This window comes from Sinohyriopsis cumingii, chromosome 17 (genome assembly GCF_028554795.1).
Source record: "Sinohyriopsis cumingii isolate HCF-2022 chromosome 17, ASM2855479v2, whole genome shotgun sequence".
NCBI lineage: Eukaryota > Metazoa > Mollusca > Bivalvia > Unionida > Unionidae > Sinohyriopsis > Sinohyriopsis cumingii.
Window position 1 is genome coordinate 20142830 of NC_142977.1, and position 17691 is coordinate 20160520.

The 17691-nt window shown below is 34.4% G+C and overlaps 1 protein-coding gene across 2 annotated transcripts in view; it reads right to left on the reverse strand.

Annotated features, from left to right (window-relative positions):
• Positions 1-14313: 14313 nt before the first annotated feature.
• Positions 14314-17691, reverse strand: part of LOC149777878 (retinal-binding protein-like) — a 49172-nt gene continuing 45794 nt past the window's right edge. For both annotated transcript variants that reach the window (XM_089938979.1, XM_089938978.1), the window contains exon 13: positions 14314-16639. In XM_089938979.1, coding sequence (XP_089795105.1) covers positions 16473-16639 — 167 coding nt within the window. In that variant the 3' untranslated portion in view covers positions 14314-16472. The remainder of the gene's footprint in view (positions 16640-17691) is intronic.

The following is a 17691-nucleotide window of genomic DNA, read 5'->3' on the forward strand; positions in this document are numbered from 1 at the left end:
CCGTTAACACCGTTAAAAACATCGTTAAAAACAACACAATTTTCCCCACCGCAACAGAAAAAATCACAGAATACTCAACGACAGAAAAAACAACAACCTCCTCGATCACTATGTCCAGAAGAAGAATTTCATGATGCACCTAGTGCTACTGGTAGTGGTTTCGGAGGTAATATTATTTGTCCTGATAATATTCTCAATGACGTGTCGAGGTTAGAAGTTCTTAGAGGAGGAAAACGAGTCGTAAATAATTCACCAGAAATAATTAATGAAGCAGCTGATTTTTGCCAACGATTATTTCGCGGCGGCATCATGGATATCGGTGTTTACCGGGAACTTATTGATGAAGTCGTTGATGACAAAAGTCACCGCGATTAGATAAATGGTAAATAAAATAAGATGATCGTATACAATTATCACCGCAGATCTGTACCGGTCAGAGTAGTGAACTCACGACTACTAGTCTACATAGCAATTTACGGAATGGACTTGGTGATGTTATTCGGGGATTATTTAGAAGATTAGCCCCAAAAGTAGCACCTGTTGCAAAACAATTATCGATGAAAGCTATCGATGTTGTTTGTGAAAAAGCTCCTGGTGCAATTATCAATGTTGCTGGTAAGGCGTCCTCGGCGATCAAAGATAGACTAGCACGATTAATAAGACGAAAACAACAAACAGTAAAATTACCAAGTACTGAAGTGATGCCCGCAGATGTCAGTAAAATAATAAATCAAGCTGCAAATAAAAAACTGGCAGCATTAGCAGATCAAGGACTCGGTGAATCGGGAAATAATATCTCAAGTTTAATATCAGGAAGTGGAATTTCCCGAACGCGGTAATCAACGTGTTAGAAGAAAATTATAATATGTTCAAGCGTATGTCCGACACATCATTTGTCATGGAAGCACCTCTCCTTAAAGATGAGTCTGTACGTGATTTTCAGTTTTATTCTTATGACGCACGATTACCAGATCAACGTGGAAGAATTGAACTACAAGTTCATGACACAAGTAGATACTTTTTACCTGCTCAGGCTTTTATTGAGGTAGAAGGTGAAATTATAGAAACGGATGATACTGCATACGCAGATGCAGTAAAAGTTGGTTTTGTCAACAATGGTATTATGGCATTATTTGATAGCGCCACTTATATGATTGATGGAAAAAATATCGAATCGATTTAGAAAGATGTCGACGTTGCTACAACAATAATAGGGTTGGCAAGATACTCTGATGATGATAACAAGATCAGCAGGTCCCACGATGATGTTTGTAAAAGATAATTCTAATCACCCTGAAAGCGATCCGTATAATATAAGACGACCAAGAAATTTTGCCGGAAACTCTGATGCTGATGTGACTCCAGTAGTTCATGGTTCTAATCCAAATTTCAACTTTGGATTTGCAACATGCCGATCAATGTTGAATACAGGGAGGAGAAATTTTTCATGTACAATTCCACTATCACACATCTATGGATTTTGTAGAAATGTTAGAAAAGTTATCTTTGGAGCTAAACACACGGTTGCTCTTGTAAGAAAGGGTGATGATAACGATGCTCTGTGGAGACCTGTTGGTGATGCTGGTAAAGTAGTATTAACAAAATTTTCCGTGTGGATGCCGGTGATGACTCCAACGATTGCAGAAGAACAAAAATTACTTTCTTTCATGGACACAGGTGGTAAATCACTGTTGTCATGGTTGACAACAAGCACGGAGAGTATACAAAGTAACATTAACGATCAGTTTATATGGCATATAGCATCACAGCAAGGTGTTTCTGCACCACGGCATATTTTTATTGCGTTTCAGAACTATGATTGATTAAACTCACAAACTCACTCTCTTATGATATTTGACCAACTAGGTATCACAGATATTTCTTTACGGATAAACGGACAACAGTAACCAACAGAAAATATACAACTTAATTTTGAACAAAATCATATAGGACGTGTATATCATCGTTTGATGTCATTCATGGGACGTGATCAAAATGTGGATACCGGTTTGCAAATATCACAAAATGATTTCAGAACTTTGCATCCTATCTATTATTTTTCGCTGGAGCATCTTGATTTATCAAAACAATCTGTCGTTGATATACATCTTAAAGCAAAATTAAATACAGGTGGTGTTAATTATAGAGCAATTGCGATCATACTCAGCGATAAAGCCATGTTACTTGAAGGTGGTAGAGGTCGAACGAGAGTCATTGATGCACCAGTGGAAAATCTTTAATCGTGTTATTTAGAAAAAGATATTTATCATAAAATGTCGTACAGTCATGATAATGTCACTCTGACTCCCGGTCAGGTAAAAAAACTTCAATCAAAAAAACGCCAACAAATGAGGAACAAAAATATCACTAAAGCTAGATCAGATTTCTAGTGGCGGTCCAAACAAATTATCGTTGACGAATAATCAGATTAAACATCTCAATAAAGCGCTGGAATCAAAAACCGGAGTTCAATTTCATCTTTCTCCGAGCGCCATCAAGGACATGGTTAAAACAGGTGGTATTTTTCCACTTCTCGCGGCCATTCCGGAGTTACATACCGCAGCCGCTCCAGCCGTAGCAAAAGCAGCTGCGTTAGGTGCTGTTTGAACCGCTGCTGAAATGGCTCTAAAGAAAGCAACAGGAAAAGGATATGAAAAAAGGGAAGGGGTCTAAGATTACTAGGATCTCGTTGGGGAAGAGGTCTGAGGCTTACAGGATCACTTCGTTAGACGCTCCAGCATCAAATTTTCATTTACTTAATGCTGCTAACCGATTAAAAATAACAAACTTCAGAGGTGTTTTTTATGCGAAATCAATTACCGAAAGAACCGAATGGATTCGAAACAGGCATTATTAATCTCGACTCGAATTCAGGACCTGGTACTCATTGGGTATCATACGCGGTTGATCCACGTGGAATTATTTATTTCGATTCGTACGGGTTAGCTCCACCCATTGAATTTATCAAGCATGTCGAGCCACTTCATAAAAATGTTTGGTATTCAACGCTACCAACACAACCAATGACAGCTCCGCCAATATGCGGCCGTGAAGCAATTAATGTACTTAAGGCCATATAAAAATCATCCAAACCGCCACATAAAATTGTGCATGATTATACCAGTAACCGCTTCGTTGCGCGCAAGGTGTTTTAAATAGATCAAGGATTTTATAAATGGTTGATATTTGCCGAAGATCTTCCTCTACAAGTAAGAAAAGTAAGAAAAAATCCGATGACATCGATTTGTCAAAGTACGCAACTAAAGATGAACTTGCCGATATTATGAATCTTGCTGGAGTTGACCGAGATGAAGTTGTTGTTTTTCAGGACCGATATGGTGTTTTAAAAACGAGTAACATCAAATGGAATGACATAGTTCGCCGAGTACTCGGTGCGGTCATGGATAACATCCATGTGTTTACTGACAGCGGAAAAATCAGAGACTCAAGTATATCGTTTACAACCATCAGAGATGAAATTGCAAGAAGCGTTGCTAATCGTTTAAGAAACACTGGCGACACAATGACTGGAGAACTCAGCATGAACGGGAATAAGATAGTAGTATTGAGGGATCCAACATCCGACGAAGATGCCGAAACGAAGAAATACGTCGACACCAACTACAACACCGTAGATGGTAAATTATCTACGTTGCGGGCCGAGTATGATGTTCACGTAGGCGCGTTTGGAAGACTTCGATGAAATTTTCAAAAATTTAGCGAAGCCGCAGAGGATTTTTTTGGTACTTCGCCCACCGCTGATATAAAACTCTCTGATATCAATACGAATATTGACACAATTAAAAAAAACACTCGAAGACATTGTACCGGGGATTCCTGAGATCGTCAATAAGGTTAGTCTGATTAAAACTCCACCTGGAATAACTCCCGGGTATATTATCAACATCGTATACACGGTATCATCTGGATTCGCAACATGGTCAGAGAAAAATAAAACTATTAAATATACCGCAACAGTCACTGGCGTGTACAGGCTATCTGTGTTCAGTGCTGCAAAATTTGAGATATTTATAACGTATCTATGGCGACATTCGACCAATGGTTTTCCGGGGTTGTGTCTGTTGTATTAAATAAAGGAACCGAAGAAGAATTTATGCTGGAAGCAGCTGGTAAGACATTAAACGCAACATCTTACTGGTGGTGTTTGGAATTTGTAGCTGAAACACCTCAATTATTTACTGCATAAAATATAATGAGTACCTCAATCGACGATGCATCTCATTATAGGTACAATCAGGCGCGTGAATGGCAAGTAAAATTAAAAGATATCGTCGAACAATATACAGTAAAAATAAAAAAAATATCGACGATGACTGGTTATTGTCGACGTAATTGTATATTCAGTATCCGCTGTTGTTGCTGGAACAGGTGTTATATTGTTAACAATGACAATGATGGCACTAGTAGCCGTAACAATCTGTATTTCAGCAGCTACAACTATTGCAGGTGTTTTTAATATCATAGCAAAAATGTATGCACCTGCATGAATGAAAAGTTATCCGATTACATAATAAAATTACACACAGCGACGGTCGCATACTCGAAGTTATCTTCGTTGTTATCAGCAAGCCTCAGCGATGGAATAATTTCTGATTCTGAGGTTTTAGAAATGAATAAAATATATAACAGTGCTGTTAAAGGTACGAGTATTAATAATGACATCAGTAGAGCTACTCCAGCAGATCGTGCCAAACACAGCTCTGCCAAAAACAACAATGATCTCAGTAAGCTTGACTAATCCTGAATTTAGTGTTAATTTTCCAACTGCGATTCACGCAAATGAAATTGCACTAGCGCAATTACGAGTATGCTACAGCTGGCCAAACATCAAAATCATTTAATGGTACACCAGCAAATAATTTGCTTGTGTTTGCTAATAAGAACAAATCAGATGGAACACCTGATTGGGTCGTTGTTGGAATACCAACCGGTAGTTATGAGATAGATGAAATCATTGAAGAATTTCAGCGTAGAATAAAATCAATAACAGGAAAAGAAGCAAAAATATCAATTAACGTTCATGAGCCAAATTTATCAGCAACGATTGAAAAACATTCACCTGATTACGCTGTTGATATTTATCAATCATCGATAAGATCCGTACTAGGTTGGCCTGAAATTCCGCCAGAACATCATGGACCACCAGAACCGAAAAAAATCTGATTATGTCACGGATAGGCAATCATATCATGAGCTTAAACCATCATCATTATATCAGAGAGGTTTAAATGTGTTTAAAAAAACAACATTTGTTGAAGTTATAATAACTGATACTAATGAATTTTTGAGGTTTAAATCAGAAGGACAAGCTGATTCATTTATTCATGTTGATCGATTTGATATTTATGATTATTTTCGGGAAATGGATGTAGAATGTCAAAAACAACTAAATCAACTAAATCAATATTTTAACGAACATAATTTTGACATAGCATCATCGCGTGAAAAAATCGTCACGGGTGTGTAGATTTTAAATCAGCTTATATCAGACATGGAATATTTTAACAACCGAATAGTTCAAGCGATGGTTAATTCAAAAATTTCTGAAGGATTTTCAACAAAAAAATGGCTAGACAGAAATAGACTAAAAGAATCTGATCTATCAAATTATAAATTTACTGCATATAACGCAGACGAATTAAAAAAAAAAAACACTCATCGATATCATCAATGAGAACTTTCCAAAAAATTATCGAGTCATGGAGAAAAATAGCTCCACCCGAGCCTATCCTCAGACATAATAAAGACCCACAAGGAGGCGGTAGACATGTTTCACCAGGAATCGTTAATATAAGATCAACGATCACAGTCAATCTTGTTTGTAACGTAATCGATGGCAGCTATCAAATAGATCTTGGAAAGTAAAATCAGGCTCGACAAGGTTATATTTTATATACATTCACTCCACAAGTATCTCCTGGGAGTTTGATCGTGCAAGAGCTAACCAATCCTGTTTATCTAAGTAAACATAATCAGTATTTGTCACGAATCAATTTCAAACTCACCGACCACATAGAACGATTAATTGACCTGCGTGGGGAGAAATCAGTTGTAAATCTACATGTAAGATCGTAGATCTTTATCTTAAGATTTCTGTCTTAAAGACTTTTATCGTAATGATTTTTGATCATAGATCTTTGATTTTAATATTTTATTTTATCAGAAATATTAATTTGTTCTGAAATTTTTTATTTTATTTTATCAGAAATATTTTTTTATCTTTCTTCAGAAATATTCCGAATTTTTAGTCAAATTTGTTATTTTTTCAGCTATTTTAGTCGATTTTGTCAAGGAAAATTCATCAAATTACAATTTTTCGTCAGGTCAAACCTCAAGTGGTTCTTTAATTGATTTATCGATAAATCGTTAAAAATCCTCATTTTTTTGAAAATCACCAGAAAAATTAACAAAAATCAGACGAAAATCCTTATTTTTGAGTTACTTTACTGATTTTTGGCGATTTATCGATAAATCAGTTAGAGAACCGCTTGAGGTTTGACCTGAATGATATTGGAAAATTCATTAATTTTCCTTGACAAAATCGACTAAAATAGCTAAAATAAATAATAATATTTCAGAAAAAATACAAATATTTCAGAAAAAATAAAAGTATTTCAGAAAAATAAATATTTTAGAAAAATAAAAATATTTCAGAAAAAATAAATATTTTAGAAAAAGTAAAATATTTCAGAAAAAATAAAATATTTCAGAAAAAATAAAAATATTTCAGAAAAAAATAGTATTTCAGAAAAAAATAAAATAAAATATTTCTGATAAAATAAAATAAAATATTTCTGAATAATATAAATATTTCTGGTAAAATATTACACGTTCTCGGTCGTTTCATGATCTGACATAATTTTTCTTAATTGTCTTATACGAGTCCTATTTATTTTCTTTGCTTCGTACTCGCGGGATAATTCCGATCGAATTTTTTCTACTGCAACGAATTCCTTCATTTGATCATCTTCTACAGTAGCTAGCGATTGAAACATCGCCGCTTGAATTCGTTTTATGAACCTGTATTCAGATGATAGTGTGTGTATTCCTTCGTTCTCACGTTCTTGTAAAATTTCAAAATCAGGAATTATTTTTTCAGGATTTAGTTCATCAGATATATTAATACCATCTTTTCCCAATTTTTTAATAGCAGAAATAATAGCATTAATGTTTTCGTTGTTCATTATTATACAGTATATATATATATATATATATATATATATATATATATATATATATATATATATATATATATATATATATATATATATATATTTAAATAGAAAATATATCCAAATGTGAATCCCTAATCGAGTGTTTTAGCGAGTTCAGGAGGATTTTTCAAGGACAGCACAACATATATAATGAATGACAATAACCACATGAATCTCTATTCGAGTGTTTTAGCAAGTTCAGGGGGTACATGAAATATATACAAATGAATGACAGTAAAAACATAAATCTTACGTAAGGACGGCACAAACATATATGGAATATATACAATGAATGACAATCCCCACATGAACCTCTATTCGAGTGTTTTAGCAAGTTCAGGTGGTATATGGAATATATACAATGAATGAATGACAGTACAAACATAAATCTTAATTAAGGACGGCACAAACATATACAATGAATGACAACCCCCACATGAACCTCTATTCGAGTGTTTTGGTAAGTTCAGGGGGTACATGAAATATATACAATGAATAAATGACAGTACAAACATATATGAAATATATACAATGAATGAATGATAGTACAAACATAAGCGTTAATTAAGAACGGCACAAACATATATGGAATATATACAATGAATGACAATCCCCACATGAACCCCTAATCGAGTGTTCTAGCGAATTCAGGGGGTACATGAAATATATACAATGAATAAATGACAGTACAAACATATATGAAATATATACAATGAATGAATGATAGTACAAACATAAATGTTAATTAAGAACGGCACAAACATATATGGAATATATACAATGAATGACAATCCCCACAGTCATGGGACTCGATCGCCGGGCCTCGAGTTCAGTAATTCTACACTCATGCAATAAGCCACGGAATCATCTGACAAATATATGTTTCAGAAGTTATTATATAGTTAACCGTTAACAGTTATCACCGAAGAAAGCAATATTTCTTGTTTTTCGATACAACTGAATTTTAATTCTGAACATATGAATTCAGAGAACGTTATACAATATATATATATTTTTTTGCCTAACAAAATCAGATGTACCTAAAAATAATTTAGAAAATGTTGTGGTTTTGTGACATGGTCAAAGGGAGGTAACTTCATTATATGAATATACTCAATGGATTTATCTCCCTTAAATACACTGAAATTTATATTTTTAACTTAGAATACTAAAAAAAAGAACAATTTACCGAATTTACGACATAATATTATGGGTTTTCACCTAACATAACAAGGATAATTAACGCAAAAAAAATTATTTATTTATAAGTCTGATATTTTATCGTAAATATGTCTGCGGATCTGTGATATGGTCAAAGAGAGGTAACTTAATTACATGAATATACTCACTGGAGTTATCTCCCTTAAATACACTAAAATATATATAGAAAAAAAAATTAGATAAATGCTTAATAAATATAATTCTACGTAACTATTTGCTAGTGGTGATAGTTTATCTCCAGCATTGATACTGGAAGCTGATTTTCTGTTTATATGTTTTTGAGAAAGCAGATTTGGTTACATTTTCTGCAACTCTTTGTACCGAACGCGGATTAATATCAAAATATCATTGATTGAAGAATTCTCTCCTCGTCAATCTCTGTGTTGAAGGATTTAATTATCCTCCTTGCAACTGTTTTACATCTCCCAGTATTACCAGGTGTATTATTCTCGCTTTGTGTAACAGCTTGAAGATTGGATAATTTATTATGGGCTTTTATACCGTCGATATGATCGATCACAAGACCATCTTTGATCACTCCAAAGAAACACTCGTATGTGAAACGATGACAAAGATGTCGTTTCCTCCCAGCATTAAATCTAAGATAACCGACATTATAAACGGAACCAACTGGTACTTTCCTCTGATAATTTCTGATCACACCATCAAGATTTGATTCGTAGTTTGTTATTATAGGATGCTTCACAAATTCTTGGCTCATTTATATAATAATATTATTTGTTTGAATCATAATTTGTCTGTAAACGTAGTTAAATAATCTTCCTCTGATTTTATAGCTCCGTCACTGACATTATTTTTTTCATCATAGTATATTTTAAGTTCGCGATATTTTTACCATCGTAATTTGCACATGACCCTATTTAACCTCGTACTCCAACACCACATAGCAGACATGGTATTGGTCCTAAACAACCTCTACGAACGGACTGCAAGTGAATCCCGCAGAATTCCTTCCTGCAGGGTTTATTGCAGGGACTTAATAATCCGATCATCAACCATTTGCACCTGTTCTGTTGAGACATTGTATATATAATATTTTTTCTTTAAATACTTGTCTGAAATATAATATGGATGAGTTTGAGAGATTATCCAGAATCAAGCCTTGGAAAATAAGTAAATTCAACCTCGACAGGATATCTTCTGATTTACCAATAAAACATCTAGTTGATAAGAAAAATGAAAGTTTGATCAATAAAATTCACGACGCGAAGAAAGAATTTCACACAGATGGTGCATCTCATGTATGGTCAACGTTCAAGATTATACGCGACAAAGATATCATCGACGCTACGATGAATGAAAAACGAGCGGCAGCTATTATTGAGCAGCTCGATGATAGAAGTTATATTTTCAGAATAAAATTTGTCGTGTTAACAGAAACAGATAATTGGATTATCCGTAACAAATATGATCCTGTCATCGGTAATAAAAACATCGTTATATTAAGTAAAATTTCCAAACCAGGAGCGCTGACTGGTATTGACAAACCGTATTATGAGCGAGCGTATCCTGTGACAGCAGTTATTTATGGAATCTATGTGATAAATAAAAAATCCAGCATTAATAAACTAGCCCCAATGAGACTTTCAAAACTAAATTGTGTAGCCGAGCGAGTAACGGAATATTTTACCGTTTCGACTCGTGGAAGAAATGGTTAAAGATACCGGTGCGTCTATCAAAGATGTCGCTGAGTTAGGAAAAAAAACTAAAATTCCCAATAACCGTAAAAACAATAACGGGGAGATTTTGTATGAATCAAAATATAAATCAAAAGGAGCTTCGATCGAAATTATTGATCATAACGCTCACGCATGGACTAGCGCAGTAACAATATTTCCACGAGATCGGATTGTTAAATTGTATCATGGAAATATTTTTGATTTTATTAACGAAATAAATAAAAACGATCCTGTGTCAGTATGGCTGAGTTCTGAAAACGACGATCTGATTATTAGATCAGATGGAAGTATTTATACCGAAGAAAAAATCAAGTTCGATCAGTTTGTACGACGAAATGGTGTTATTTATCGAACAGATCTTCTCCACGAGAAAATGAAAAATCTTGCACTGCACTATACTGATGACACCGACGAACTATTGAGCAACTGTTTTACTGTTCCGTCAGTTGCGGATCATTTTGCTAGAAAGAAAAATTCGTGGAAGCCAACTCGGTCTGATTTTCTTGATGATATAATACTGAGTTGTGTCGAATACGGACACTGTGGATTGTGGAATACTAAATACGATCATAAAGATGTTATTTCAGTTGATATGGTTGCGTGTTATCCTGGAAGTTTTCTTGGATACGGAGATTGTTCTGTGTTCTTTGAGCGATTCGGTCATCCGACGCAGGAGATGACGCGAGTTTCGATAAATGGACCATTACCGGATTTTGACTTAAGTGGATTTTCTTGTATCGAGTCATTTGAAATGTCTAGAGATCTCCATGTGATTTGTTATACTTGGTTTGGAAACCATTTTTCAGAAAAAATGTGGGCACCAATAGTAGTATTACGGTATATGCTTGATTGTGCGATATTAACACTATTGATTGCGAGTGAAGCAATTATATGATACCGGAAACAAACCGAAGTTTGGTTACCACAACAAAATAAATATTCTGATAATGAAAATCCCGATACAACCGATTACGAGAATAAAATCGCAAAAGATCTCGGTAGAAAAATAATCGGCAAGTTCACCCAAGGAGGAGGATATAATCACAGACGAATTGTACAAGATTGATTATGGATGATGCCGAGTTAGATTTTATAATCGCTGATACAACGAACAGAAATACGTTTATAAGTCGAGAAATTGATTTCTTGTCAAATGGAACTAAATTAGGTACAATTGTAAGTTATATGGACGGTGAGTCACCTCAGTATACTCATGTAAGATCTTCAATGCTCGCGTACGTTTGAATAAATCTATTATCGATGATAAACAAGGTTTCTGAGTTTGCTGTCAGAGTAGCTACCGAATAGCGTTTATTGGTTCTTCGCATGGTTTTGGTTGATCCTGATTGTCAAGTCTGATATCAAGTCGAGTACCATGACCGCAATAATTATATCCTGGTAGATGTTTTTCTCCTTGGTATTTAGCCCACGGAGTTTCTGGGAACTTTGACATTAATTTAGCATCTCTTTTAGGTAAAAAAAAAAAATTTTCTGTTACATACTGCACATTTTCCACCACATGTTATTCTCGCATTTTTTGTTGTAACCGTGGATAGATCATTAGTTGGGGTTTTAGTTCTACAGCGTAAACAATATAGATTCATGTATTTATATAATATGGATATAACTGATTTCACTGCGACAAGAAAACAAGAACCGGTCAAGCATCATCCAGCGTTAGCGAATTTCATCAGAATGATTATAATGTGTCCATCTGGATCAGGTAAGACACAATTGTTACTTAATTTAATAATGAGATGGCTAAAATGGGATAAGTTGTATTTGGTGGCGCCATCAGTTGTTGATCAGAGATGCTACGATGTGCTTAAAGATTTTAATGAAAATGCACGATTACTGGATGATAATGTTATTGAATTTATAACCGATATTGATGAAGCACCATCCGTAGATGATCTAGATGGAGTTGTTAATAATTTAGTCGTGTACGATGATGTGATGCTGGACAAACAATCAAATCCAGCTAGAATATTTTCTCGAGGAAGATATAAAAACACTGATGTGATATATGTAACACAACGGTATACACAAATACCAAAAGTAATCAGGGATAGCTGTAATATTTTAGTTGTGTTTAATGGAGTCGATACTCATACGTTGCGAAATATTCATCAAACTTGGTGTAGCGGAGATATGGCTATAAATAAGTTTAGAAATTTCTTTTCACGAGCGCAGCTACTCCACACGGATGTATAACGATACATTTGCATGATCCTAAATCCAGATATCGTGTAGGTCTCGATAAAATATTTGGATAAATTAATAACAGCAGGGAGGGCGCAACCTCAAGTTGACGTAATTGCGTAAAGCGCGTGCATAATAAACTAGAAAAAAATCACCAACGACATTGGAGTAATATTAATTGGAAAAATTCCGGAGAGATTGTCTCAGTAAAGTGTCGACGCTTTTTAAAAATTTTGTCGACGCTTTCTATTTTTCGATCATTTGTAGGAAGGCTTATTTTCGACATTTGGACGTATTTCGACCATTTGTCTGTTCGCCCTCCCTGCAGCTGTCGATAGTCAATTGTCGTCTGTTTTCTATTAATCGGAGATGTTCTGAAGGTATGTTTATTTCAATGACATGCAAATGCGCATATAGCTTTGAGTCTAAGACATTATTTTTCTTTTCTGACCGGAATGTTTTCACACAACAGCCAGAATCCAAAAATAAACACGAGAAATTTAGCTTATCTCTGTCCCCAGTCAACATACAGACAGATAATGATAGATAAGGGATGTTGCTAAACTACATAATAAAAAGTATTAAAAACAAAGTTATTTTTTGTCATGTATTAATGATTTAATAACACTGAACCAGCAACCCATGAGTCCAATGTTTCGATTACGTATGATATGTCATTAATTCCTGGCGCCTTTGTTAAACCGTTGTTATTTGTGGATTATGAATGACGAGTGATAATATCGCTTTTTTATTTAAACGACCGTCATACTTAATCTGACTTAGGCACATCACGTGATAAAAAGTCAATGCTGAGCTAATTTGAATCAGGCGGACCACACAAATCAAATGCGATAACCAATCAAGCAATGTAACAATGGAACGTCAAAACAAATCCTTTGGAATGATATTAGTTATGACCTTAGTCGCGGCATTTAAGCTTTGACATAACGTATAAATTACCCAGCAAGGTCCTAACTAAAATGTATTCCGAATATAAGAAACGTTGTATCAAAGAAAATAATGAACAGTCTTTTCTGTGTACATAGGATAACTCATCTGCTATATATATCTCATTCTAATATATTCGACGCTAAATGTCACCGAATCCATTATTTTACCACTTTCATAGATAGATGTCAGAAACAAGTCCAATGTGGAACATTTGTGGCAGTATTACACAGGATGTTTGAGAAAGAATACAAGTGTCTAACATCAGTAGTTTCTGATTCAGAAATGTTAACTGTTGGGAAAAATCAGAATAAGTCAGGTGCCTTAAGATTCGGGGTGGGGTGGGAGTATTGGTCCCTTTTCCATTGAAGATAGTGAATTTTGTTTATTGATCCCAAATAAAAGTCAATTCCCATTTCTACAATTAACGTGTATGTACTTTATCACATTCATACCCAAATAAAATATATTTTTTGCCCCTTAAAACAGTCTACATTCTTTTGTTTTCCCCCAAACCCCCTGTATGACCTCACTTCTGACAGGTACATCATATTTTATAAATACTCTTCATCATAAACATTCATGGACACTATGCTTAGCTTAAACAACAAGTCCCTCAATTTTATAAGTATGAAATAGACTACCTACAGTTGAATATTATATGTTTGAAAATAACTAGACACAAAACAATTCATGTTACACATAATCATGTTTCGATTTAGAAACATCTTTGTAGAAACTATTTCTTCGCTACACTGAATTGTTATATTTATTTGCAGCGCTTATTTGTATTTGTTCCATTATCGCAACGTACAAGTTAGAGAATTTCATTTGATCAGTATCGCAGTATCAAAGCATTCATAAATCAACTGATGTATTTCAATGAAATATACATTTTCATGACCGAAATTACAAAGAAACATGTATTAACAATATTAAGATTGATATATAAGCGAAAAACATGCATAAAATTGAATTATATCGGACAAAAAACATTGAATCTCATATAATAATGCTTTACATTTATTCATATAAGTATGTTAAGAAATAAAAAGTATGGTAATACAGTGATATACGCGATTTCTAAGAACCAAACAAGAAACTTTTCATACAATGCATTATGCAAAAAGAGAACAAAAACATAAGTAGAAAGACGTCGTGTTCTTAAGGCAAACGAATTTAGTGAAGTGCATGCTGAATGAAGTTGCCCACCTAGAAAGGGTAGGGAGATTCAGGATGCAATGGATGGTAAACACGTTTTATGAAGATCCTATACACTTAAACCAAAGGCTGTAGGATACAAAGACAACCAATATCGACATTCTACTTTATATTTCTACAAAAGACTATAATCAACATTAAATATGGTTCAACGTTTAAAAAAAAAAAATACAAAGTTTGGGTATGTGTTGCAATGGTGCGCCAGCACCGAAACCCTTTCCGTTACTAATCCGAAGCTGAAATAATGTTTCCGCGTTGTTTTTTCAATAACAAATTGATACAATCACAATTACAGATCATATGATGGTCCGAAGTGCACTGAAATACATAGTTCACAAATAATCTTTCACTTCAAACTTTTGAACGATGTCTAATGATACAGTTCAAATAATTGACGATTTTCCAATTACAGTGATACAATTGTATGTTTTAGTCACTGTACACAAAATGTTTGAGAAAAAATAATTGAACACCAATCCACCTGAAACAAACCTAAGGCAGTATCTGTTTAACTCTTTCATACGAACTGCTATAGTAAGAATAAATCTTCGCTTCATGACGGCACCTTTATATCCGGCAGATATTTTACATCGACTTAATCTAAACTAATCCGCAGAACACTATTCGAATCTTTTTGGCGTTTTCGAACAGGGTGATATCTTCAGGTCGGAAAGTACCGTATGTACTAATATAGTACGTGCACAGAACTATGAGTAAAGTTTGAATCACGGTAACCTTGGCATTATTTTAACTTCTAGAAAGTCCATAAGTGTCGATTTTTCTGCGATCTGTATGGATTTCAAGCATAAATGTTTGTTACGGAGCTTTGAGCCTATGTTCAGTCTTGTACTGGGACAGTTTCGTGCATACGGTGCCTTGCCTGGAAATCATACAGTTTGCCTGAATTTGAGCTTGTGATTTAAGTCAGCCAATCACAAAACCTTTACGTTTTATAATGTTAGTACTCATTCGTCGTTGAAAACTCAATCTCAGACTCAAGCTCCTAGTTGCATGATATCCTGGCCATATCCAGAGATGACACACAATATTACATACTCAAATAAAGTCTCAACTCAAAATTCTGATGTCTGATTGGCTTACGTAAAATAAAAATCATTGACCAATTAAATGTCATAACTTTGATTTGAGTATGAGTGTAAGCATTCTTTGTAATCTAAGGATTGGGTCTAACTTTTCCAAAATTTCTCCTCAGGTTGCAATTTCACATTATTTTTCTTATTATACTTCTGACAATAATGCTGCTTGTTTTAGAGGAAGACTTTGGAAAGATCGATTTAAAAGAAAAACATTGAAAGAACCCCCATTTAAATGATACAAATGGGAGCCCGTTTTATTCTTGAGAAAAGAGTTGAGGAGTTCCCCAATTTTTCATCTGATATGATCAAGACGTTTCTCAAGAAATTAAAAGATATTTGATGCCTGGTGAATTTTTAGTGCAAGAATAATTGTTACCAATAAGGAAATAAGAAAGACAACTCAATTTAAGGAAGGAAATTTTTGGTCTGCTGTGCAATCCAGTACACGAACAGAGTAGACCCTGATGTCGGTGTGTTAAGCAATGGCAGTTCTTGATCTAAACAGTTGCGACCGCCTTTCATATACAGGCAAACGCTGCATTCATTTGTTTACTGGATTTTGAACGAGATATAGGAATTATGCCCATGAACGTGTTGTTAAAACAAACAAGCCAAAAAAAAATATATTAAACTAATTTCCTATATTTAAAGCGATCGACGTATTCCTTTTTTTGTATAGTTTATCTATGTGTTATAAATGTACTCATCTTGGACGAGACTTTGCTCACATGTTATTATTAATATTACTCAGAGGACACGTTGCTATTTTCTGCATGAACTAATAATACGCTATGCGAAACTATGTAATCTTTTTTTTGCATCGTCAAGATTTTACAATGAGATTTTTTCTAGAGGTGTGTAGTCTCAAATTTTTCCTCCAAAGTCTTCCAGTCACCTTTAGAAACGAGGTTTCTGATCTCTGATGTAATGTCCTCATCCGAAACGATCACCTCTCCCAGGTAATAGATTTTCTTTGACCTTGTCCAGCTGAAGGTATTATCAAAACAAAGAAGATCTGCAAAACAAAAATAAAATTAAGACAAACAAATGCTTGCAAAGTGCATGTTTTCTATTACTCAGGCTTCCAGCTCACGATGCAGTATCGATCACAATTAAAACTTGGATTTATATTTATCACCGTAACGTATAAAACATAATGCAAATCACTGACCATTTTACCTCTCTGGAATGCACGGTGACACTAAAATTCTATATTGAACACATACAGGTACAGTTTGTGTTTCTCGCGGTTCTTTACAATAAATTTAAAATTACATCAACATGGATATGACTTTAAAGAGACATAATCTGAATGAAACAAAGCAAACAAATAAAAGACCAAGACATCTACAATAGCTCTAAAAGAAACTATTATTTATCCGAATAATATAAAACAAGAAACAGTAGTCTTAGAGGAATAATAGACTCCATCATATCGATGATGCATTGAATATATGCGTAAATGAAATTTTCGCAGAGAAGGAAACTTAACTCTTGCAAAGATTTACCTCCACCCCCACTCCCGCCACCACCGTGAAAATAGCACCTGTAGGTTTTAACCGAAATAATGAGTTCATCAAGGTATAAATTGTTTCATAATAAAAAATAATTAGTTAAAATGTTGAACTTGGGCATTATTTTTACCTGAAATGTAAGAAGATGAAATGACCTTTGCAAATTAGTCTAATGCAGTTTAACTGACATTGTAGTTAAACTTTACATGCATTTTATGATTATTTCTGATTGTACCGGTCGACTAAGTAATATATTTCTTTGTAACCAAACATTCAAGCATTGCCACTCACTTGAAAATTAAAACGAATTCTCTTTCAGACGAGGTTTAATTCTTCATCAACATAGTACGTTATAAACATGTTGAAAAGCAACAGCAGTAGGATTATAAAGCAGTTATGACACAATTTGCATTGCCTTTGTGCAGGGTAGATGGTAGAAGGCCACGATTGACCCCCAAAACGCTTCAGCGGTTTCACCGCACCTTGCATCAATTTTATGCTGGTGTCACAGAGCAGCAACGTTTGCTAGATCCTAGGATCTATTGATGGGGTT